The following is a 23371-nucleotide window of genomic DNA, read 5'->3' on the forward strand; positions in this document are numbered from 1 at the left end:
CATTTTACAGCCCATGGGCCTCACCCATGGGGCTGGTCCCCCAGGAAGATGGGATGATCTGGTTTAGTGGGGACCTTCGGAAGCTTAAAGCCATCACGGTGTCCGATGCCTACCCCATGCCTACGCCTGGAGAGATTCTAGACAAGCTGAGGGGGATGGAGAACTTGGCCCTGGCGTACACTGATAACATGTGCATCTTTAGCCAAACCTGGGAGGAACAGGTGTCCCAGGTGAAGAGGGTGCTGGGCTGCCTCAAGGAGGTGGGACTGATGGTAAAAGCTGGAAAGTTGAAAAGTGTAAGGTGGGGACGGCAGAGGTGTTGTATCTGGGCCACAAAGTGGGGAGCGGCTGCCCAAGCCCAGAGCTGGCCAAGGCCAAGATGGGGGCTGTCATAAACAGATAGCTAAGGGTTAAAGTTTCTTTCACCTGTAAGATTAAAGGGGAACAATACGACCAGCAGCAATAAGGAAACTAGATTTCAAGCTCGGGATGGAATTTTTGGGTCTTTGTCTGGCTCTCAGCTATGAGAGAGGGATTTTCTTTCTTTCTATTTCAAGCTTCAATCTTTTAAAAGTTGTAATACTAAGTAGAAAAAACAATAGGCTGTTATTGGGGTTTTTTTTATTTACATGTGTGTAGTTGCTGAATGTTTAAATTGTATCTCTTTTTGAATAAGGCTGGTTATTCATATTTTTCTTTTAGCAATTGACTCTGTATAATGTTCACCGTTACAGAAGATATTTTTATGTCTTTTTCTTTTTTTTATATAAAGCTTTCTTTTTTAAATTGTTGAGGTTTTCTCTGGTTAAGGCTAAGGAACAAAGGGGGAGGGAAATCTCTTTATGTTAGATCTACGGAGGGTAAAGCTCTGCAGCACAGGATTGGTGGGGGGGAGAGAGTAGATCATTTTTGTTCCTGGTATTTGGTTGTCTCTTTGTGATAGAGGAGAATGCTTCTTGCGGTATTGTGATGTTAAAGAGATTGCAATCGTAACTCTCAGGTTAGCAGAGAGGGAAGTTGGGTGGGGAGAGAGGGGAGTGGAAGTGGGGTATTCCTTGTGGTAAAGACTCGGAGGTTTGGTCCTTAGGGGTTCCCAGAGAAGGTTTTGGCGAGAACGAGAGTACAGGCTGAATTACCTGGCTGTGGCGCGAGATCAATCTGGCTGTAATTAAGTTTAGAGGGTTCATGCAGGCACCCAGATCTGGACGCTAAGGTCCAGATTGGGAAAGTTATGATAGGGGTCTTAACCAAGGGAGCTGAATCGCACCAGAGTGCTGGGAAAGACCATCTCAGTTTGAACCCCAAGATAAGTGTCAAAAGGTTTGGCCACATAAACCCCCACATGCGGCCTTGTGAGTGACCCATCAAGCACACCCCCGACGAAGGTCGAGGGCGCAAACTGACTGTCTGGTGTAACTCACACACAGGAATGGGAGAGAGATTTGGGGCATCTATGGAAGTTGGTTGCTGTTCGAAAATTTACCCGGTCACTGGCTGAAGTGACTCGTCAGTTCGTTCAAGGGGGGAGAGATGTGATGAACTAGGAATGTTCTTAATGTTCCCTCTGAATACTGTTGGGGGGGGGGGCCCTCAGTTCCTGGTCGACCCTGTCACCTAGCAACTAATAGCCAGGCCCTTCCCCCCTGCAAGGGGATGCTAAAGGTGTGGGAGAACAAAGAGGTCAGGTGACCTCCTGGCCCGGAAAAGGAGGGGGGGCTGGAGGGGTTTTGGGAGTCTGGAGCTGGCTGGGGATGAGGAGTGAAGTGCAGACATGGGGGTCTGGCTCACTGTCTCCCAGAATGGACGCGGCCGAGGGGTCCCGTTCGCTGTACCTACAAGCTCTGTTTAAATCATGTTCCTGTCATCGAATAAACCTCTGTTTTACTGGCTGGCTGAGAGTCACATCTGACTGCAAAGTGGGGGTGCAGGACCCGGTGGCTTCCCCAGGACCCCACCTGGGTAGACTCGCTGTGGGAAGTGCACGGAGGGGGCATATGCTGAATGCTCCAAGGAGAGACCCAGGAGGTGAAGCCGTGTGAGCTTCTTGCCCTGCAGACAGTCTGCTCCGAGGGAGAGAAGGCTCCTTGAAGTCCTGACTGGCTTTGTGGGGAGCAGTTCCAGAGCATCGCCCAGGGACTCCATGACACCAGGATAATGGCATTTCTTGGTGGGTCCCTGGGGAAGGGACTGGGGGTGTGTATGATGAAAACCATGATCCCCACTGGGGTCTGTGTCACAGATGCCAAGCAAGCATCTCTGCCCTATTCAGCCCAATTCCTGCTAACACATCCCCTGACCCTGCTCTCACCCATGCAGGAACCCACCCAGTGTTATCCCCAGTAAGGAGGGGAAACTGAGGCACTAGGTGGGGTTGTGACTTGCCTAGGGTCAGGGGGTGAGCTAGGACAGACCCAGGAGTGGAAGCCTGGCAGAGCCCAGAGCTGGGTATAGGCCAGAGGCTGCTCCTCCCCTTGTGTGCAGGCAACATTTTCTCTCCCCGCTTGTTGGCTTCACAGTTTTCTCTTTGTCCTCCAGCCCCTCTGCCCTGTCTCTTTTGGCAGTTCACAAGGGCCACTCTGCCCCAGGGTGACAGGTGTTGCTGCCAGGGGCAGGAAGCCACAGTGGCAGCTGCCCTAAGGTGAGGGAGCCAGCCTGGGCTGCCTGCTCAACAGCCCCAGGAGTAAGTGCAGTAGCCACATTGAGATGCCGCAGCCACATAGCAGGTACCGGAGCGGAGATGTTGACAGAGAGACGTTGAGGGCTGCCTAGATAGCTGTTGATTCCAGATAGGAACACAGATCCATCCACCTAGATAGTATAAGGGTCAGAAGGGGGCATCCTGGACTTCCACCCAGTCCCCCGGAATCCTGCCAGCTACAGAACCCATAATGCCTGGTGGTGTCAGAGCTCTTAGAAAGACACAGCCACCCCCAGTGTAAAGACCAGGCTGGTGCCTTCTGTCATGAACTCACCGGCATTTCTATTCTCTCCCTCTGGCCATGGACCTAGCCTACCGCCAGCACTTGTTTTGCTCCCAATATAGTTTTAAAAACATTATTTGCATTGCCTTTTCCCCTGGGAGTTACCAGCCTGGAGTGGCCCAGGGACCACCCAGCCCGTGTCCTGACCACAGCCCATCAGATGCCTCAAAGTGCAGGAAATGCCAGAATAGCAGATGGGGGATAATCTGTCCCCCAACCTCAGTCTCATCCTGATCCCTAATAGAAATTACTTGAAGCACAGAAGTATGAAAATAGAATGCCCCACCCCACATGACGAGGTGCCTCACCCTGGGCAGTAACTGTAACTCTCTTGAGATGGGTCTCCCTGGAGGTGCTTCATTTTAGGGCGCATGCACTTCTTGAGCCCTGGCTGGGAGATCTTCCATTAGCAGTGTCCATTCAGGGAAGACAGGGCTGCGCAGGCCACCTACTCAGGTCCTTCTGCAGGCGGACATCCCATGAAGAACAGTCTAAAGCAGGGAGGAAGGAGGGTGGGGAGCGGAGCACCCAGAGGGGGACACGTCTTGAAGTACAGCGACAGCCCAGCCTGAGAAACCTCTTCTTCGAGAGGGGTTTGAGGGGTGGCCTCTTTAGCAGCCCTAGTCTGCTGTTCTTCAAAGGTCTCCTCGTGCTGGGGGGTTGGTAGAAGGGACTGCACAACCCTATAGCCTCTCTGCAATGGGGCCAGAGGTCTGACAAATGGCTGGCAATCTGCAGCCCAAAGGTCTCAGTTATAGGAGGAGGGGTGGCACTCAGAGCTGGTCTCACCATCCCTGTTGTGCAGGAGGATCCTTGTCAAAATAATGGGCTCCTGCACTGATATAGAGGAGACTGATTGGAGGAGGGCGAGGAAGGAGCAGGAGACATTTAATGAAGGGGCTGAGGGGTTCCTAGGGGAAAAAGGCAGAGAAGCAATGGTAATTTGGAGGCTGGGGTCTCGGTGCTGAGACTCGTTCAGTATCAATAAGCCGTGAGGAGTCCGGCTCACCTAAGACCGACAAGCCCCTGGAGCAGGGGACTTCCTGCAGTACCCATGCAGCAGCTCATGGGGGCGGTACTGTTGATCTGGAGCACGGCAGTGCTGGGGCCAAAGATGTGTGGAGTTTCGATTTGCCTGGTACCGAAGCTGCTGAGCGAGAAGCACCAATGGCAAGTCTGATGTAGATGTCATTCTAGATGAGTCTATGTGCTGGTCCTGCTGGAGCCGTGCTTCTCCAGAGCGTTCCAGGATTTCCCAGCTCTGCTGGTACAGGAGAAAGAAGTGTCTTGTGCCTCCCCAGTTCCGACCCAAGAGGTCAACATCTCTGACCTCATAGCAGATTAGGGCCTTTTGAGAGCCAGCTCCTGGTGGTGGGAGACTAAACTCCTTTTCTTTGCAGCCCTCCCCTTCTTATGAGAGACCTGGGCTGAAGTTGAAGAGGCGCTGGATCTGTCCAGAGACAGAGGTACGAGGGGATCTCTTGACAGTTCCAAAGCAGGTGCAAGGGAAGGCTCCATCATCCTCTCACGACTATCTAATTCTATAGTAAAAACAACCAACATGAACCTAGCGAAACAAGGGGGACACGATAGAGCTCTGTCCCCTGCCAAAGCAGTAGAGAAGGAACTGAGGATGGAGGTTCACCCACAATCCTATGCCTTCAGTGCATTGCATGAAGCTGTACAGAGCGCATGCGCAGGCCCAATCGACACTGCAAACAGAAAGTCTCCAGTCGAGAACTTGAGGCACATGTGCCCCTGGTGCATCCACAGGAACACTACTCAAAGAACTTCTCGAGTTAGCATTAATTCTACCTGTGCCCATTAGCCATATAAATGTCCAGTCTCTTATCAAACACAGTTAAATTCTTGAACCCAATAACATCCTGTGGCAGTAAGTTCCACAGCCTTATCATACAGCTTGAAAATGTATTTCCTCTTACTAGTTTTGAATTTCCCACCTTTCAGTTTAATTGACTGTCCCAATTTCTTGTGCTACCCCTGCCAGCCACAAGCTTGTTCACAGGTGGCTTCAGCTTCTCATATGAGTTGGGTTATACATTTAATAGCTGCTCATTTATGTTCATTGCAATGTTTCCCCTTTTTTCCATTTGTTTAGTTAGATGTAGCTTATTATTGGTGCTTTCCCAGGATGATTTTTTAACAAAACAAACTTTCTTTCAGGATTACACAATTGTGGTCTTCTGAGCAACTAGCCAAGTATTTTTTTAATTCCCAATTCTTGTTCAGCTTTGTTGTTCAAACATTTTCCTCTCAATTGATTTTGCTCAAAAGTTGTTTTCGGCTTTGGGAAATTGGCCGTTTTGGGTGTATGCACGCACGCACGCACGCCCACACACTGCATTGTGAAGCAACCTGGCATATTATGTATGTACCAACCCTGACTTGAAGCCACATAACCACAGAAATGAAAAGTTAAGCCAACAGACCTCTCTGAAACACTGAGCTCCCTTTTGGTAGCCATTCCGTTCCTTTTTACACTGCTCACCATCCTTGGCCTTTCATGACCTCCATCCATAGCAGCCTTTCCTCCTCCCTTCCTCGGATTAACTCCCTCCATCCCACAATCGCCTCCACTTTGCCTCCTTTGCTACTTCTCCCATTGCACCACCAATCCCACTGAAGCATCATCCATCTCCACCCTAGCCTGCAGACAGAGCAGTTTTGTCTCATCTCATTCCCCCAACCCCTGGAGCAAAGATGCCAATCTTGACGCTTTGTTCATCGGGAAACTGAGGCACGGAGCAGAGAAGTGCCTTCCCAGGTTCACCCAGCAGGCTAACTGCAGAGCCAGGAATAGGACACAGGTCTGCTGAGTCCCAGTGCAATGCAGTGCTCTATCCCCCTAGCCACACTGCTGCTGAATGACTTCTTTCCATCAGTCTTCCCCACAGAAGATGATGAGGGAAGACATCTTTTGCCAGAGATATTCTATGCAGGTAAGAGAAATACTGGACAAGAGCAAGGTGCTGCAATAGGCCCAGGCGGTCACACCATTATGGTTTGTGTCAGGAATTTCCAAGAGAGCCTGAGAGTCAAGCAGCTGGCAATCTAAGCGGGTACAAATGCATGCACCCACTGGTGGAGATGCTCTATGGAGTCCAGCCTAAACAGCAGGGGCTGAGGCAGACAGCACAAACACTTCCAAGGATGGGCCAAGCCCAGGAGGCTACGTGACAAGAGCAAGGCATTTCAGATGGCCACAGGTTCTTAAGATTCAAACTCTGTTGATTAAACACCACAGGCTCTGCCTGCCCAACGCCCATATCCAAATGCAAAGCCTCCACCGTCCAGCTGGAGATTTTGACCAGAACAGAAGGGAGGGTGCAATCGAAGCCCCAACACACTGATGAGCCCCGAAACCACCAACTCTAAAGGTCAGTGACACCCCCAGTGACCGACTACAGCCATCACCACAGAAAAGCCCTTTATTGTTTCCATCAGCACTCCAAAGGGAAAAGATGAGAGAGAGAGAGAAAGTCCTCACAGACACAAGCCCACGAGGCTGATGAGGCAGGATGAGCAGACAGGAAGGAATGCAACACATGGCTTTCGGCACCCACACGGCACAGAAATGGCTTGGAGTAGTTCTCACTGCAGTTGAAGAGTCCTGGGGTGGGAGGCGTTGGGGCTGGAGCAGCCAGGACATTCTCTCTGCAGCTGCAGGGAGAGGGAGCAGCTGGCAAGGGGGCAAGTCAGGGCTGGGGAATAAGGGCTCCAGCATCTTTCGAACCATGTTTGTTTGTTAAAGCAACATAAGGGAGAAAAACTTGCAGTAGGAAAGAGGGAGGGTAGGAATAGCTGAGTTAGGATCCCCATTGTTTCCAGGGCACAGTGATAGTTACTGGATTATATATATAAGGAAGGAAACACCGTGATTAAGGAGGTGGAGTTCATTACAAATCCCTAGATTTGCTTGGCTCAATTTCCCAGAAGACTCTCCTTTGGGGAAAAGACAACTTTGCGTACTTTAAGAAATCTACGCCACTCCGGGTCCCCATGGCTAACAGAAAGTGTTACTGTGCACCCATCGCTAATCCCAGGTGAGGAAAACCCTCCGGGAGAGGCTGAGAGGACTTATTGGTAAATGAAATATTGGTCATATGCATGCATGATAAATATCCTTACCCGAGTTCTATAATTGACCACTGCTCCAAAGGAACTGTGCAAGATGCTGCAACAGCATGACATGCAGCTGCACAGCTCCAGTGTTCAGTTGCCACAGGGATTCATCCTTTTCATTCCCACCTCAAAGATAGTGAAAGCTAAATGCAAACCTTACTGCAGTACAATGGGCAGCTTGTGACCTGAAGCCCCAGAGACAGCAGGTAATGCAAAAATCAGGATTCTACAAGCAACGGTAACTGGACCTCAGGCCACCCGTGCAGCCGCACTGGCTAGACTGTAGGATGTATAATTTAATCGCGCATGCACAGGGAGACGGTGTTGCTAATAGAAAGCTAACTTGGGCATTGCCCAACTGCTTGGTGCCGGTCTTTGCAACATTAACCCTGCAGTGACAGATCCACACTGGTTACTAAGCCACATGGAATGCTAAATCGGAGCCCGTCTGATTACCATTCCCTCGCGAATCTGGCTGAGGGGGCCCTTTTCCTCCACAAGAGACACCTGTTCTGAAGTGGGGGGCTTGTTTCCTGAATGCCTGGTAGGGAGCAGTCATCCGTCCCTCCACCTTAAAAGTTTCAGCTGTTGAGTGAAACGTGTAGGTAAGTTATGCAAATGGTCACGGCTCATTTCAGACCTTCACCAAGTAGTATCAGCTAAGCTGGAAGGGAAGAGGGCAACAGAGCACCACTGGGTTCTGCTCTGGGGCCAGGGGAGCAGGGCGATGGCACGTCACGCCTTAAAAGCCACACAATTTAAACACTGAAGAATCAGATTTCATCAAGCCACTTTTAGGGGTAACCGCTCCCCATCCTCCTTCCCCTGGAGGCTGCTTATTCTATCAATTCCACGTAGTTGGCAGGGAACATGCCGAAGTGGCCATCTGGGCCGTAGCCACGCCACCAGCCCTCATCGATCATCTCGATGTTGGTGATGATGTTCTCAGGGTCAAAGGAGATCTCCGTGTCATCAGCTGGAACGAGACAGAGCAGGGGAAGGTCAGAAGCTAGCTGATGTCACACAAGCTATTGAGGAAAAGACAGGGACATCTGGTCACAACTGAAAGCTCTCCATCCCTAAAGCCCTTGGCAGCCTAAAGTTACTCTTCCCCTTTAACGGCATTTTTGGTGCCTGCACAAAATCCATCCGCAGGAAACACTGTTATTTGTATTACTGTAGCTCTTTGGAGCCCTAGTCCTGGAGCAGGACCCCAACATGCTAGACACTGTACAGACGGAATAATAACAGTCCCTGCCCTGAAGAGCTGATTATCGAACGATAAGAAGATAGGAAACCACAGATGGTGACTGATGGGAAGCACAAGGAAACAATGAGACAATGTGGCCAACAGCGGTCTTAGCAGACCAAGAGCTTTAACCATTGTCAAGTATTCAGCAGGCATAACAGCAAAGCACAATTTTAAGGAGGGATTTGAAGGTGGATGAGGGAGTTTTGCCTGTGTTTATGGGGAGCATCTCCCAACCTGAGGGGCAGCGTAGGAGAAGGCACACACAGGGCTTGTTTGAAAATGTAACCAGTGGGCAATGGAGGCTGGGATCATGGGCCGACCGGATGTGGGAACCAACCTTTCGATACTGAATAAGAGACGCTAGGTCAGGTGCGGATAGGTCGTGAGGGGCCTTGAAAGTTTTATGAAACGCATCAGAGGTTTTGTTTGGAATCCGCTGTCAAAACGCAGACTGACTGTGGACTTGTTTTCTCTGCTCTTGCTATGTTATCTAGAATTGCTTTCCAGGGTCAATGAATCTGGAGGCCCTGTATCTGTGAAGCTGCCATGGCTGCATGGTGATTTGTATTTAAAGCAGGGATTAGGGGTAACATTTTCAAAAGCACCTGACTCACTTAGGAGCCTTTGGGTGCTTTCCTCTTTGTTATGGTGCCAGCCTGACAGTCACTTTTCAGACCAGAACCATATTTTAAGGGTAGCAGAAAATGATGGGTTAGATCATCAAAAGTTCATTGACTTCCACTAAGCTACTAGGATTTACACAAGGTGAGAATCTGGTCCAGCGTGCTTGGAGGCAGAGAGAAAGGAACCAGAGGAGAGAGCCCGGGAAGGTAAGAGGGATAGTGAGTCCAGGAAGTGGAAGGGATGGCATCAAATACTGCATCATTTTTGGATCCAGGCTGCATGAAAGATGCTGTTGCACAACAAGGCTGCACTGCACTCACAGCTGTGTATGGCGATTGATCGCCAAAGGAAGTTACTTCGCTGCACTGCTGTTCTTTGAAGTATGCCAGGCTCCATCACCCATCTGGATCTGCATCACTGCACAGGAGTTGAGGGGGACTTTCCTGGGCTATCCCTGAATGCAGGTGAGTATGTGCAAACTTAGAGGCACTGGGGTGGGAACGTGTGTGACACTGAGACCACAGGGCTGTCAATTTCCAGGATTACAGAGAAATAAAGGAGCCACGTACCAGCCTGATAGTCGTACAGCGCTCGGGCACATAACCCTTTCCCCTCCAAGTCTGGCCTTTGCTGGTACTCAACAGCATACTCATATTTGGCATCTTCAAGCTGTTCCTTTGAAGGCAAACGGAAATAGACAGTGTTAAACATGAACGAGTTTGCATTTGCTGTTGGAGTGCCATGGGAAACCCAGCTGTCAAGACCTCTGTCCATGTGGCACAACCTAGCTCTTTCCCACCACTCCAAAGAAGGCAAACAACCCTGTGCCACGCATAGATCCCTTACCCAGCACTTTCCACGATCCTCTCTCGTCCATGAGAGGAATGTTGGTAGCAGTCTGTTCGCGAACTGCAGTCCTGCTATAACGACTGTGTTACGGGGACAAAGACCAGACTACCCCATGCGAACAAACACTCCTGTAACAGTGTGAACAGAACACACACAAACATTCAAATATTGGTCTCCCCAACAGAAGAACAAGAGGGTTCTCCACAGGCAGATTTTCTTTCACCTCCCCATAGGGCAGCATTGGAACTGACTGCTCAATGACCAACCTGACAACAACAGGAAGGCACTGATGGCTATGCTTGTTGGACCACAGCCGCTTTATCCCATCCTGACACAAACCAGAGAGGCAGCATGACCCAGGGGTTAGGGCACTAGCCTGGGATGTCAGAGATCAGACTCCCAGCATGACCCTGGACAAGTCACTTGTCACAGAATTATAGAATTGCACGGCTGGAAGAGACTCAGTCTCATTCTGGGCCTGGACAACACGGATCATAGCACTGCCCTACCTCACAGGGTGTTGTCACGATAGATAAATCCAGTAGCAATTGTGAGGTGCTGAGATACTACCTCACGGGAGGGCAGAGAAGTACCCTGGATAGATCAAACTAGGTTACACTGAACTACAAAATCTGTAAAAACCTCAACAAAATATGGACCAGATGCCAAAAATAATGCAGGAATCATAAAAATCGACTTGATGTTTCTAAACGAGCACAAGTGCCAAACGCAAAGGAGATGACCCTTGCAGTTTAAAGGGCAATATCAGAAGCACGGACATTCAAACAGCAAAGAGGGATTGTAACACAAGAAAAAGGAAGTCTGATCTGGGCTGATACTGCCATGGGGAGAGCACTCCAGCTTCACACACTAAGCTTGTTGATACTAATCTATGCAACGTTTACCAACCCACTGTATGCAACTACAGGTTGACGCTTCAAACTGAAACATTCATACTATGTGGGTGGAAAAACTACCACAAATTAGGAATTATCTGCTGCTAAACCCAAGCCCGGAAAGAATTTAACCCCAATCAACAGAAAACAAATCTTTATACATGACTCCACCCAGAAAAGCTTAGAAACAAATAACAAAACCTTTAAGAAGTGACTTTGTAACTCTACAGGCCAGCAGGTACCTGATTTGCAAATCACAGACCAGAGAATGTCACCAAGAGATTCCTGGCTGCGCTTTAAGAGGGTTAAGAAAAAAGGATTTATTCTTGACTGAATGATCAGAGGTGATGGAGAATCCACCACATCCCTAGGTGGGTTGTTACTCTCACTATTACAACATTTGTGCCACATTTCCAGTTATTTGTCTGAAGTTTTAACTCCCATCCCTGGGATCTTGCTAGACTTTACCTTTGTCTGCTAGATTATAGAGCTCTCTACTGACAGATCTCTTCCCCCCTGTCAATGTTCCCTCCAATTTTTCCCATCCATGTGTGGAATGAATTTTTCTATGCGCACCAATACGGAGGTGATGTGTGTCGGGGACGGTGCCAAGGGGTTCGGCGTGTGGGAGGGGACTCAGGGCTGGGGTGCAGGGGGTGAGGGCTCTGGCTGGGGGTGCAGGCTCTGAGGTGGGGCCAGGGATGAGGGGTTCAGGGTGTGGGAGGGGGCTTGGGCAGAGAGGTGGGGTGCAGGGGAGTGAGGGCTCCAACCGGAGATGTGGGCTCTGGCCAAGGAGTCTGGGGTGCAGGCTGCACCGGAGTGGCAGCAGGCAGAGAGGACTCCCTCCAGCTCTCTCCCCCGACCACAGTAGCTCTGGGGCTAGGAGAGAGGGGCCTCTCCCCGCTGCTGGGGGTGGGGTGGGGGGAAACGGGAGAGGCATCTCTCCTTGCTGTGCCACAGACCTGGGGCTGGGGGAGATAGGTGCGTGGCCATTGGTGGTCGCCTGCATTGCCACACAGGCACACACCTTAGAGGGAACTTAGCCCCCTGTAGATACTTTTAGGCCGTTATCTAGTCATCTCAATCTTCTTGGTGTTAAACAGATTAAGCCAAACAGCCGTTTCCCTAACTAAACCCACCTGAGTGGGGGGCTCTTCGTAGACAGCCGACTCATCAGGGGGTTCCTCATACAGAGCATCCTCTTCCACTTGTGGCTGGGACACCGGGGGGACTGGACTGTACCTGGTGTCCTGCACAGCAGCGTCACCTGGAAATAAATCCAGAATACCTTGTGGTGTCAATCCCCTCACACACTGGTCCCTCCCTCCCGTCAGAACCACGTGCCGGACAGCTTTCTGAACCAAGCTCTGACCCGTAGACAGAGGCTGAGGAGGTACCAGATCACGATCAGAAGTGGGTACGCAGAAGGGGGGACTTAGAGGAAACGATCAGCGCATCAGGGTTGACCGCCTACGGCTCCTTCCATCCCTCTGCGTGTTGAAGAGAGAGGTTGAGCTGGTTAACACTTATTTGCTACGGAAAATAGCTCCCCCCCAATGGAAAATGTTGCCAAAAAATCCATTTGTCAAAATTTTCCGTTTTCATCCCACACTGTCCAAAAAAAATTTGTAAGGGGCTGCAGGGGAGGGGATCACTTCCTAACCAGCTCCAGTAATAGGAAGACAGACCTGAGAACGGGTGGGTAATATCACATTGGGCCACAGAGATGAACACAAGGAGCTTGCGTTAGAGCCCAGGAGGAGTTAGAGGAGAGGGGCGATGGAGCTGGAGCAGCAGGAGAGTAATGATTTTCGCAATGCTTTTTTTGGTAGATTGGAGACAATGGAGAATGGACAAGCTTTATCAGACCCTCCAGCTGCTCTCCCAGGGCCATGCAAGCTTGGGCCCTTACGCAGCATTTTCCACTATTATATCCAGTCTGCCTAGACAGCTGGGAGAGTGGAAATGGTCAGAGCTACTGTGGGACTTCCTCACCAGGAACAAGGGTGGTGGGTCTCGTGAGACATCTAAACCTTTAGGACAAGTCTACCTGATGAAATGCAGGTGTGGTGTACTGGAGTTGTCAGCAATCGTGTTTGCCGAACACGGTTTGTTCTTGTCTGCCCCTACAGCTAAACTGTGTGCAGACAGGGTCATAAGGGGGACATTTCAAGGCTCTAGAGGGTGCTAGGGAAAAGGCTGTGTCAATGTAAGGAATGACAAGAAAACTCCTGGATGCAAAGTTTAGATGATTACAAAGGCAGCTTAAAGTTCAAGTGCCCTGCTGTGACCTTCTCAAAATACTTCTGGCTCCATACGCAGGGCTAGTTAGACGGGGGGCTCCAGAATCTCAAGGGGTGGAAGACGATGTTGAGAGGAGAGGTTAAGTTTATTAGATGAAGAACCTTGGGGGGGAGGGGAGAGCCTATTTAGAGGGGACACGCTCCATCTTAACCAAATCAGGCACTGGAAAAGGCAAGGTGGCTTATTTAAACTAGAGGTTGATTGGGAGCTGACAGGCTGGGGAGCACTCAGATAGGAAGAGACACCTGCTAGAGGGATCAGCAGCAACAGGGAAACTACGCAGGCAATATAAGACAGGACGGATGTTACAGCTGCTCTAGTGGAAGGACAGGATGAGGTCACAGAGACATTAACTGGACTTCCCTCCCCAAACTAAGGCTGTGCCCGCCTTCAAAACCCTCCTGAGATGCACTTCTCCCCTGGGGCCTATGGGATATCACCAATGCACAATGGCCAAGCTAAGGCCAGACATCTTATTGCCAACCCAGCCCCCACACTCAACCCTGCAGATTGTGCACACAACCAGACTAGGTAGCCACATGCGCTCATCACCATTCCCCTTGTTCGTCTTCTTCCCATGCCTTCTGCTTGTCAGGGACTATCCTTTCCTATGCAGAGCCCAGGACAACACTGCCTGTCTCCCCTTACAATCCCATACAGCAATGGGAACGACACAATCCAGGAGATGGATTGCTAGTGGGATGTCGCTGCTTCCAGGTTAGCCCTGAGCCGGACCAAGTTTAGGGTTAGGTCTAAATCTCTCCTCAGCGCAACAGTGACCCCTAGTGGGGAATGCATGAATACATACCAGTTGCAACCCGGTTTCACCTCTAGCAGGGAGAAAGCTGAGATGTAGTATGGAACCTGCTATGGTCTCATGTTCCTTGAAATACAGAAGCTGGTCACTTTAGAGTCATAGAGTTTAAGCCCAGAAGGGACCAGCAGATGATGTAGTCTGACCTCCTGTCTAGCACAGGCCACCAGCACCACCCCGCACCCACACACTAAACCAAACCACCTGAGTTAGACCTACTTTGTGCATCGCCTGCCCCGCCTGCCGGGGCTCTGGTGGTTTGTGTCTGGGTCCATTTACATTTGTTTCTGAAGGAAAGAAGTTGGCGGAGAGGAGAGCCGGTCACCAGCACTAAGCCTAGGCTAGTGGCACCATTCAAACCATATCTCCAGGGAATCCCTGCAGGGCTGCCTGTGAGAAGGCACCAACCCTCTCAGCACTAAGGGAGAAAACAGGGTGAAGACAGCAGATGCTGGGACCAGGTACTGGAAGAGAAAGAGACGTAGCAAAGAGAACTTCATGGCAATGTGGCTGCTGAATATTTAGCAAAGACAAGCAGCGACAGGGCAGCATGCTGGAGATGGAACCTCACACCGGGAAGGATCTGCTTCACTGCTGCAGAGCGTCGGCTAGCTGGAGGAAAGGCCATTTGCAACTCAAAGAGGCATGCACGGAAACCAGAAACAAAGCAGGACTGGTCAGAGAAGGCTGGATCCATGCATAAGTTTGCCCTATATGTCCACACTCCCCCTGGTAGGAAGCTCTCTGCAGCAAGGACACTGCCAGGCATCCCTTCCATTCTGAACAGTTGAAACACTTGGTTCCTGAGGACACTGTTATAAAGGGGATGTGATGTCTCAGAAAATTAAGCCTCTGGTAGTTTTGCTGTAACCCAGGGATCAGACCCGTGTCTGCTTCCTTATCACCAAAGCCCTGGTGCAGAATAACAACAGTAATCCTGAACTCTTCCCCAGCACTAGACTCAAAGCTCATGGGGGATCAGTATTATAATCACCATTTTACAGATGGGGAAACTGAGCCACAGAACAGGGCAGTGACATACCCACATTCACACAGTAGACAAGTAGTAGAGATGGGAATAAAACCCAGGTCTCTCAAGTCCCAGTCCAGTGCACTATTCAACAGGTCACACAGGCCAAGCAGACAGAGACTTGAATTTTATTACAGCATTTGGAGTAGTGGACATAATAACGGCCATACTGGGTCAGACTAAAGGTCCATCTAGCCCAGTATCCTGTCTTCCGACAGTGGCCAATGCCAGGTACCCCAGAGGGAATGAACAGAACAGGGAATCATCAAGTGATCCATCCCCATCACCCATTCCCAGCTTCTGGCAAACAGAGGCTGGGGACACCATCCCTGCCCATCCTGGCTAATAGCCATTGATGGACCTGTCCTCCATGAACTTCTCTAGTCCTTTTTTGAACCCTGTTATAGTCTTGGCCTTCACAGCATCCTCTGGCAGGAAGTTCCACAGGTTTACTGTGCACTGTGTGAAAAAATACTTCTTTTTGTTTGTTTTAAACCTGCTGCCTATTAATTTCATTTGGTGACCCCTAGTTTGTGTGTTATGAGAAGGAGTAAATCGGATGTCCTTATTTACTGTCTCCACACCAGTCATGATTTTATAGACGTCTGTCATATCCCCCCTTAGCTGTCCCTTTTCCAAGCTGAAAAGTTCCAGTCTTTTTAATCTCTCCTCATACGGAAGCTGTTCCATAACCATAATCATTTTTGTTGCCCTTTTCAGAACCTTTTCCATTTCCAATATGTTCTTATGAATTTTGCAAGGTGGTTATACTGATATACCAAGTTCCCCAGCCCCCCTTGAACCTCTCGGGATGGAACCCTTCTATCCTGGGTCCCAGAGAATGCGTTTTTGGGACAATTTGAAAGAAAACCCAGAAGTATCCTTTTTCAGCTTCAAAAATTGAAGATGTTCTCCACGAGTAAATTAAAAATGGGTGAATTTCAGCACTTCAACCTTTAAGCACTCTGTCCTCCAGGAAGCATAACCTTGTAACAGTACACAAAGGAAATAAAAAGAATGTTGTACTCCACAGTAAAAATAATTTGGGGAGGGAAGAGGGTGTCATAATAAGCCTGGGTGTCACTTTAATTAAGGAGTTGCAACTGGCACCTCTACAACTCAGGTAGATTAAGCAGAGCAAAATCATAGCCCATGACCCCAGTGTGTAAGGTGCTGTACAAACACAGAACTCATCCATGTTGAATGTACTGTGACATTTAGGTCATATTAAATAGCCTAACTAGAAATAAAAAATGCACAGGAGTTTGCGTTACTGTGAGAGATCCTTCCCTTTTGCACTCTCTCAATTTTGTATCTGAACCCACAACGTAAACATTGTGTTTCTGTTGATTTAAAGCATATTGTATCCTTGTTTTCTTTTTTTTAAAAAAAAAAAAGGAAAAGGAAAGAAAAGGAGCCACCTGCGTGTTTTTACTTAATTCCTTGTTTTACCCTTCGCTGCTATAAGACCTATGGGACTGCTGGTGGATGTCTAGTGGCATTTGCAGGACTAGACCCTTCCATTGCAAGTTCTCCAGTGCAGTGACCCATCTAATGCATTTGAAAAGCACCTAACACACTTAAATACATAAACCGGGCCCTGCTAACTGAGCAGGTTCAGACAAGTGTTCTCAAGTATGCCTGCTTTTAGATTTTTAGGCATCTCTTCCCCATAACGAAAGCCTGCTGGCTCATAAAGGCCATTCACATGCACAGTTTAGAGTCCAGCCATTGGAGTTATTGGTGAGCAAAAAAGACATAATGCTGAGACGCTGGATTATTCCCCACTCTCCAACAACACCAACAGCTGAAAGGACCATCTTCACACTTAGCAAACAAAGTCACTCCTGGTTTGAGATACAGCAGGCAAAGCTTCTCTCCCAAAGGAGAATTTTTACCAAGTTATGGGCATGTGAAGACAGAATGAAACTAAGCCATGACAACCTTAAAAACATCTTGAACTACTGCAGAAGCCACAATAGCTGGCAGACCTGCTCCGAGAGGCAAAGTGAAAGCTCTCCCCTGGTGGAACTACGGGGGCTTCCACACCCCCTGGCTTGAAGTGGTTTCCATCCTATACAGGGTTCACAGTTTGGTTCAATGGCTCTCAGCACCCCCACTATACAAATTGTTCCAGCGCCCCTGCCTAGTGACCTGATGGGGAAGGTAAAGCAACACACCTGAGCCAGGCACCGGAGAGGCTGGAGGCGTCTCCCGAACAGAGGTATGGACAAGGGAGAGTGGATGAAAGGCCTGGGCAGCTGAGTGGACTGGGGAGGCCGGCGTGTGGACAGGGCTGCTCTCCTTCTGCAGGAAGGGGCTCCGTAGCTTGCCTAGGAAGGACAGAAGCGAGAAACACACTAGGCACATGAAGCAAGCGAGCTGTTCAGAGAAGAGTACAAATGGGAAGTACCTACTCTTCACTCCACCATCTCTGCGCTTACCCCTTTCAAAGCGGCTATAGCAGTCGGAACCAACTGTTCCAGTGCAGCACTGCTCTGAAAAGTGACTTGGGAGAAACGGCACCTTCTCACTCAGCTGATCTGCCCCCAAGATCTGGGGGATTTACTGTCCAAGACACAGTCTTATTGCCTACTATTCCTGAGTCCTCGTCCAGGGACTGCCACAAGAGCATCCTATCACTTTCTATATCCCCTGCTACACTGTTACAGCAAAAGGCAGAATGCGAGGAGGGGGATCTTATGGACAACAGCCTCATGATTTACTACCCAAACCTGCTTCAGCTGCTGTCCATCCTGTGCACTAAACAAGGCAGGTGTCCTTTTGGAAGAAATTGCATGTGTTCAAGTAATGAATGACTACCATAATGCATATGCACAAGGAGGCCAAATGAAGGATGCACAGATAACCTCCATTCTGGCACTGCCTAACTTCTGAGTGGCTGACTTGGCAAAGGTAAGAACATTCTTTTAGCTTATTTTAACGTATGACGTTTCCTAGGTTCTAAGAGAAAACTGCAAAAACAAAAGTGCCCTTGTGTGGAACCACAAAGACTCCAGCCATAGGTTATCAGCAGGCTTTGACCCTCAGTTCTGTAGGAAAGTCCTCTACCCCCCAAGCTAAAGGAATAGAAGCTAGCCATAGGAAGCAGTTACCGTTTGTGTCCACCACTAGAGGGGGATGTTACACACACTGCCCAGCACAGTGCACAATTCTGCTAGACAGCAGTGGAGTGTGGAATATCAAGGGTCTTAGGTTCAAATCCTGCCTCTGGGAAAGAAATGTTACAGCAGTGGTGGAGGTTACAACCTAGTCAAGTATATAGCCGTGTTATTTGAGGGAGGCAGTGTGGCTAGATGAATAAGACTAAGGTCTCATGTTAACAGAGCTCGGTTTTGTTCCCTTCTCTGCCAGATATGACCATGTAAGCCACAATAAGGGTTGCGAAGCACAAAGCAACAATAAAAGGAGTCAGTGGGAGATGAAATTTGAACTACCACTCTCGCCTGGCTTCCAACACAGCGTGCTAGCAGGCTAAAGGGTATTTTGCAGGGATGGTGCAAGCGAGTCGCTGTTTAACTGAGCGAGGCTTTGGAGCATGCCCAGTGCAGACAGAATGTTCAGTGAATTAAGTCTTGAGCCAATACTACCATGCATATGCAAATGACAATTTCCTGGGACTAATCACCAGGTTTGGCCAACTTGATTTTTAGGACAGCAAAGGCACCTCTTTTACATCAGGACTATCTTCTGTCAAATTTCAAGTACCTAGTGCAAACCCTGGAGATGCCAGAGTTGTTCAAAGAATCAGATGGAAAATGTCTAACCACAGGCAGAAGCATCTGTTTTTCCTGCCTCTTGTACTCAAAAAGCAGCAATATTTCTGAACGTTCAGCCCCTTGGAACACAAAGCAAGACATTTTCCACTGCTCCACTAAGCTACTGCTTGCTTATTTACCCATGGCCATACATGAAGTCTGCAGCAAAGCAGGGATTGAACCCAGTTCTTCCATCCTAGTACCCTATTTACACCACCATCCCTCCTTTTAAGTGGTCTTCACATGTGGCGCTGAAGCAGTGGCAGCTCCAGGCACCAGCGCACCAAGTGTGTGCCTGCGGCGGCAAGCTGCAGGAGGCGCCTTACCAGTCTCTGCAACGGCGGCAGTCAGGCAGTCTTAGGCGGCTTGCCTGCGGGAGGTCCACCGGTCCCGCGGATTCAGTGGCAATTCGACAGCACGTACGCCAAAGCCGCGGGACTGTGGACCTCCCGCAGGCAAGCCGCCAAAGACAGCCCGCCTGCCATGCTTGGGGCGGCAAAAAGCTAGAGCCGCCCCTGCACTGAAGGTCCCTGGTTCAAATTGGGGTGATGAAGCTAGTGAAAATCATGGAAGTCAGACTAGCTGATCTCAAGGGTACCTTCCAGACTTAACATTCACAAACTTATTTTTGCTGAATCATTAAAAAAATCCAGGAGACAGCAGAGACAAGCATGGAAAATCTCAGCCTCTCCGACTGGGTGAAGTTATTAGCTGCTGAAAAGGAGAGGCTTATATAGGAAGTGTTTGACAAACTTATCTCTAGGCATTGCTCCACCTATAAGGCAAATCACATGGTGGTGTGATAGGAGTTTTATCAACACTGGAATGACCACTGTAACGCACTGCTGCCTCTGGCACTGGGAATAGCATGCCTATCCCAAACACATGCTGAGAACACCTTCATATCACATGTTCCCTGTGTATTTACCTGTAAGCTGTATGTTAACATGGCATTGACAGTGCCTTTCCTGAGGCGCTTTATAACCCCTGAGCAGGCTATCAGCCAGCACTGTTCTCTCTGCCGATGTTCCACTCTTGCTTTATACCTGGTTGGGAACCGAAGGCTGCTGTTTCTGAGGGCATAGACCTCTCCTTCTGTTTGAAGATGTCCCGTGGGTTCACTGATCTTTGCGCTATCAGTGATGCCGCTTCCTGTGAGGAAAAAAGAGCACACACATGCATCCATGTAAGACACAAGCCATTATTCCCACAGTTGGATAAATCGATTCTGTCACTTGGCTCTGCAATAGACAATGCTGACAGATGGTTTGGTTTTCAAAGTAAGAACCCATCCCATTTCCTAGATGCCTGGGTATCACTCACCCACCTGCCTGGAACAGCTTTAGAATGGTTCTGTTCATTCCCTTCAGGATGTACCTACAAGTCAGTGCTAAGAGGTCACTTGTACTCATCAGCTCCAAGTCCTAGAGGGGCTGGGACTTCATCGCTGTTACTGTGCTGTGTGCGTTTTCAACAGAGTAATTGACCACTGGAACAATTTACCCAGGGTTGTGGTGGAGTCTCCATCACTGCACATTATTAAATCAAGACTGGATGTTTTTCTAACAGATCTGCTCTAGGAATTATTATGGGGACCTTCTCTGGCCTGTGTGACACAGATCAGACTAGATGATCACAATGGTCCTCTTCTGGCCTTGGACTCAACAAGGCCTCTGGTAAAATGGATATGGTGGTATCATGGGACATAGTCACAACCCTCTGCTGGCACCAAGGCCTACATTACCACCTTGCCCTGTGACTCCGTCTCAGCACCAGCCCTCTGCCTGCATGAAACAGGCAGCTGGAGAACAAGATACCACCACTATGCCACATGGAGCCTCTCTCACTTGTTCTGTTGAAGTCCTCTATTGGGGAGCTCCACAGGAGCAACAGATGGGCCTCACTTATGACTGGGAACTAAACTTGGAAGCCTAAATTTCACCCTCTTTTTCCCTCCCCTTCACAGAAATACAGGGAAGTTGTGGGAAGAACAAGACCCAGCCACTAGGAAAAACAACCACAGCCCTCAGGAGACCAGCAGCCATCACTGGAGGCCTGGAGCAAGCCCCTGAATCCATAGGCTAGGCTGGGGAAGAGCAGCAAAAGCTCCCCAGCCCCCAGGAGCATCAGGGACAAGCACCCGTGACACCAAGAGAAGCATGGCCATGAGGCATGTGGAGGCAGATAGGAGTCCACGCCCCTCAGAAGACCCACAGCCCACAACAAGTCAGGGAACAGGCCAACCAGCTCTCAGGAGACCCACAGCCAGCTGTGTGGGCCTCAGAAAGTAACTCAAAGCCCCCAGGAGACAAGCACCCAGCTGAAGGACCAGGCAGGCGAGGCAGTACATGCAACTGCTGCTTCTGAATAGTCCGTGCCGCGTCCCCAGCACCTCTGAGGGGAAGGGAACAAAGGAAGGGTTACCACGAGGGTCAGTTCATCCCATGTGCACTTCGAAGCAGCAGGAAAAGAAGCGCACTGCCCAGCCATGGCTGCCCATGGACCTGGCTGGCGCAGCCACGGCTGTTGGTGCTGGCAGCAGATCATGGGAGCTCCTTCTTGCACGTACCTGAGCTTTCTCCACAGACTCGCTCCTCCGGAGGCCCCTCCGCTGGGCGGCCTGATGCTCCTCTTCCTGCTCCTTCTGCGGCACAAGACAACCCTTTGCTCTCACAGCCACACAGACAAGGATCTCTCACCCAGCCCCCATGCCAAACCCTGCCCTGAAACATGGTTTCCCCTGGCGCCGGGGGGACAGGAATGAGAAGCAGCATCGGAAGGATGGTCATTACAGAGCCAGACAACCAAATTCTGGACACACCCAGTTTGCCAGGCTTTGGAACCTGCCTATGAGAGTGGCCGACAGCTGATGCTCTCACAAAGCCACTCTCTGTCCAATGCACCTGGCCAGACGGACAGTTCTGCAGGTGCTGGACGAGTCATTCCTGACCCCTACACACATTCCACAAGGAAAGCCCTGACACTGCTTTAGCCTGTCTAGGTATAACATTGCTCATGGGCATCTGTCTGTCTGGAGCTCCCCAAGACGCAGTCCACGCTGCACTATTCTAGGAGACTCTGCCCCCTTCCCAGATTTCTGCAAGCGTCACGAATAAGAGGTCGAAGGGATAGCAATCGTCAGAACTCACCCATTGCTGCTTCTCCTTGTCCCTGCTCTGGGCATCCTGCTGCTGCTGGAATTTCCTGCCGTTATAAATAACAAACTAGAGTTAAATAATAACCAGGCCGAGTTGCTCGCTCTGCCCCCGGTGCCCAGCAGCCCAGCTGGGCGGAGCTCTCCGGCTTTCTGCTGCTGCAAAACTGCATAGGGCCCTGGCACAGGCCAACCTTACAGCAGGGTGCTGCCCTCACCCCTTCCCCTAAAATTGGTGCTTTAGGGGCTCCCATCTGTCATATGAACAATCTCCATCCTTGCCATAGTGTTCACAAGGAAGGACCCCACCTACCCATTCCCAGACTTCCTTATGGCAGCAGCAAGCACCTGGCAGCCGAGCCTGTGGGCCACAGAGGCTGCAGGGGCCCCTAGGGCCAGCTCTAGGAGTGGGAGGGAAGGTGAAGCATTCCCCAAGGTTCTGGCTTAATACGGGGGTGGGAGTGGAGATCAGGATAGGTGTGTCAGCTCCACCCCACTATCGGAGTCACGTAGGTGGGGACTGTGGGGCAGTAGCAAGGAGATGTGGCCACTCTAGTTTCTCTGATCACTTTTCGTGCATCACCATGGGACCCCTTTCCCCCCCAACACACCCTTCAGAGGTGGGGGAAAGAACTCCCTGCCCAGAGGGGCTTGGCAGACACAGACTGGGGGGCTGTTCACCCCCCTGCCTCCTCCCAACCAGCTCTGTGAAAGGAATGCTGGAGCCAGGATATCCCTGCCCTCACTGGAAGGAAGAAGGAAGGTCAGAGCCCATGTGGACAGTGTCTAGCGGCGGTGGAATCAGCCACCGCTGTCCCCGCCCCGTGTCCTTAGTGGCAGAGATGTTTTGGAGGGGAGGAAAGGGGTTGCTATTTCCAACCCCTGCTCAGGGGGTCAAGGGGTGGGCATTGCTGCCTGTTCCCCTGGCAGGGGGCGGTGCCGGTACCCACCCTAACCCATGTGCCTATCAGTGCATGGCTTTGGGGATGGGCTTGCTTCCTGCCAGTCTATCATGTTCCTTGCTGGCTCTAGGGTGCCTCTGGTGTGGCTACTCATACAGCTGTTGGGGGCACAGGACCAATGAGACTCCTGGTCAGATACCAAGCAGGGGGCAAGGCTCGCTCTCATTAGGAGGAGCTATAAAACACCCCCAAACATACTACAGCCTCACACCAAAAGTGTTAACATAGTCAAGGTTGCCAGACTGCAGGATCCACCAACACAGACCCCAAAGAGTGTGGAAATAAGCAGTTACATTGCTCCACACCCCTAAGCCCCATCTCAACCCTCAGCTACCCTGTCTGCCCTGCACTGCAAACAATAGGCACCCTTCAGCTCTGGCCACATTTGCTGCTTATATCGTGTGGCTTTGAGAAACTGCAATGTCCTAGAGCTGTAGGTGAGTGTATTTGCAGGGGAGGGGAACATCACTAAATGTGGGACCATGTCAGACTGCAAATGGATGCAAGAGGTGCTACTATAGCATTCGGGAAACCATCTGTGAACAGGTGAGCTGTGTTTTCAGCCATGGTTTCAACACCTAGC

General features: G+C 50.2%; 1 protein-coding gene across 1 annotated transcript in view; it reads right to left on the reverse strand.

Annotated features, from left to right (window-relative positions):
- Window positions 1–6412: 6412 nt before the first annotated feature.
- Window positions 6413–23371, reverse strand: part of DBNL (drebrin like) — a 34153-nt gene continuing 17194 nt past the window's right edge. Inside the window, 7 exon segments of the mRNA XM_032773398.1 lie at window positions 6413–8100; window positions 9570–9675; window positions 11885–12012; window positions 17074–17226; window positions 19719–19824; window positions 21242–21316; window positions 21822–21876. Of these exon segments, the coding sequence (XP_032629289.1) occupies window positions 7961–8100; window positions 9570–9675; window positions 11885–12012; window positions 17074–17226; window positions 19719–19824; window positions 21242–21316; window positions 21822–21876 (763 nt within the window). The 3' untranslated portion in view covers window positions 6413–7960.

This window comes from Chelonoidis abingdonii, chromosome 2, assembly GCF_003597395.2.
Source record: "Chelonoidis abingdonii isolate Lonesome George chromosome 2, CheloAbing_2.0, whole genome shotgun sequence".
NCBI lineage: Eukaryota > Metazoa > Chordata > Testudines > Testudinidae > Chelonoidis > Chelonoidis abingdonii.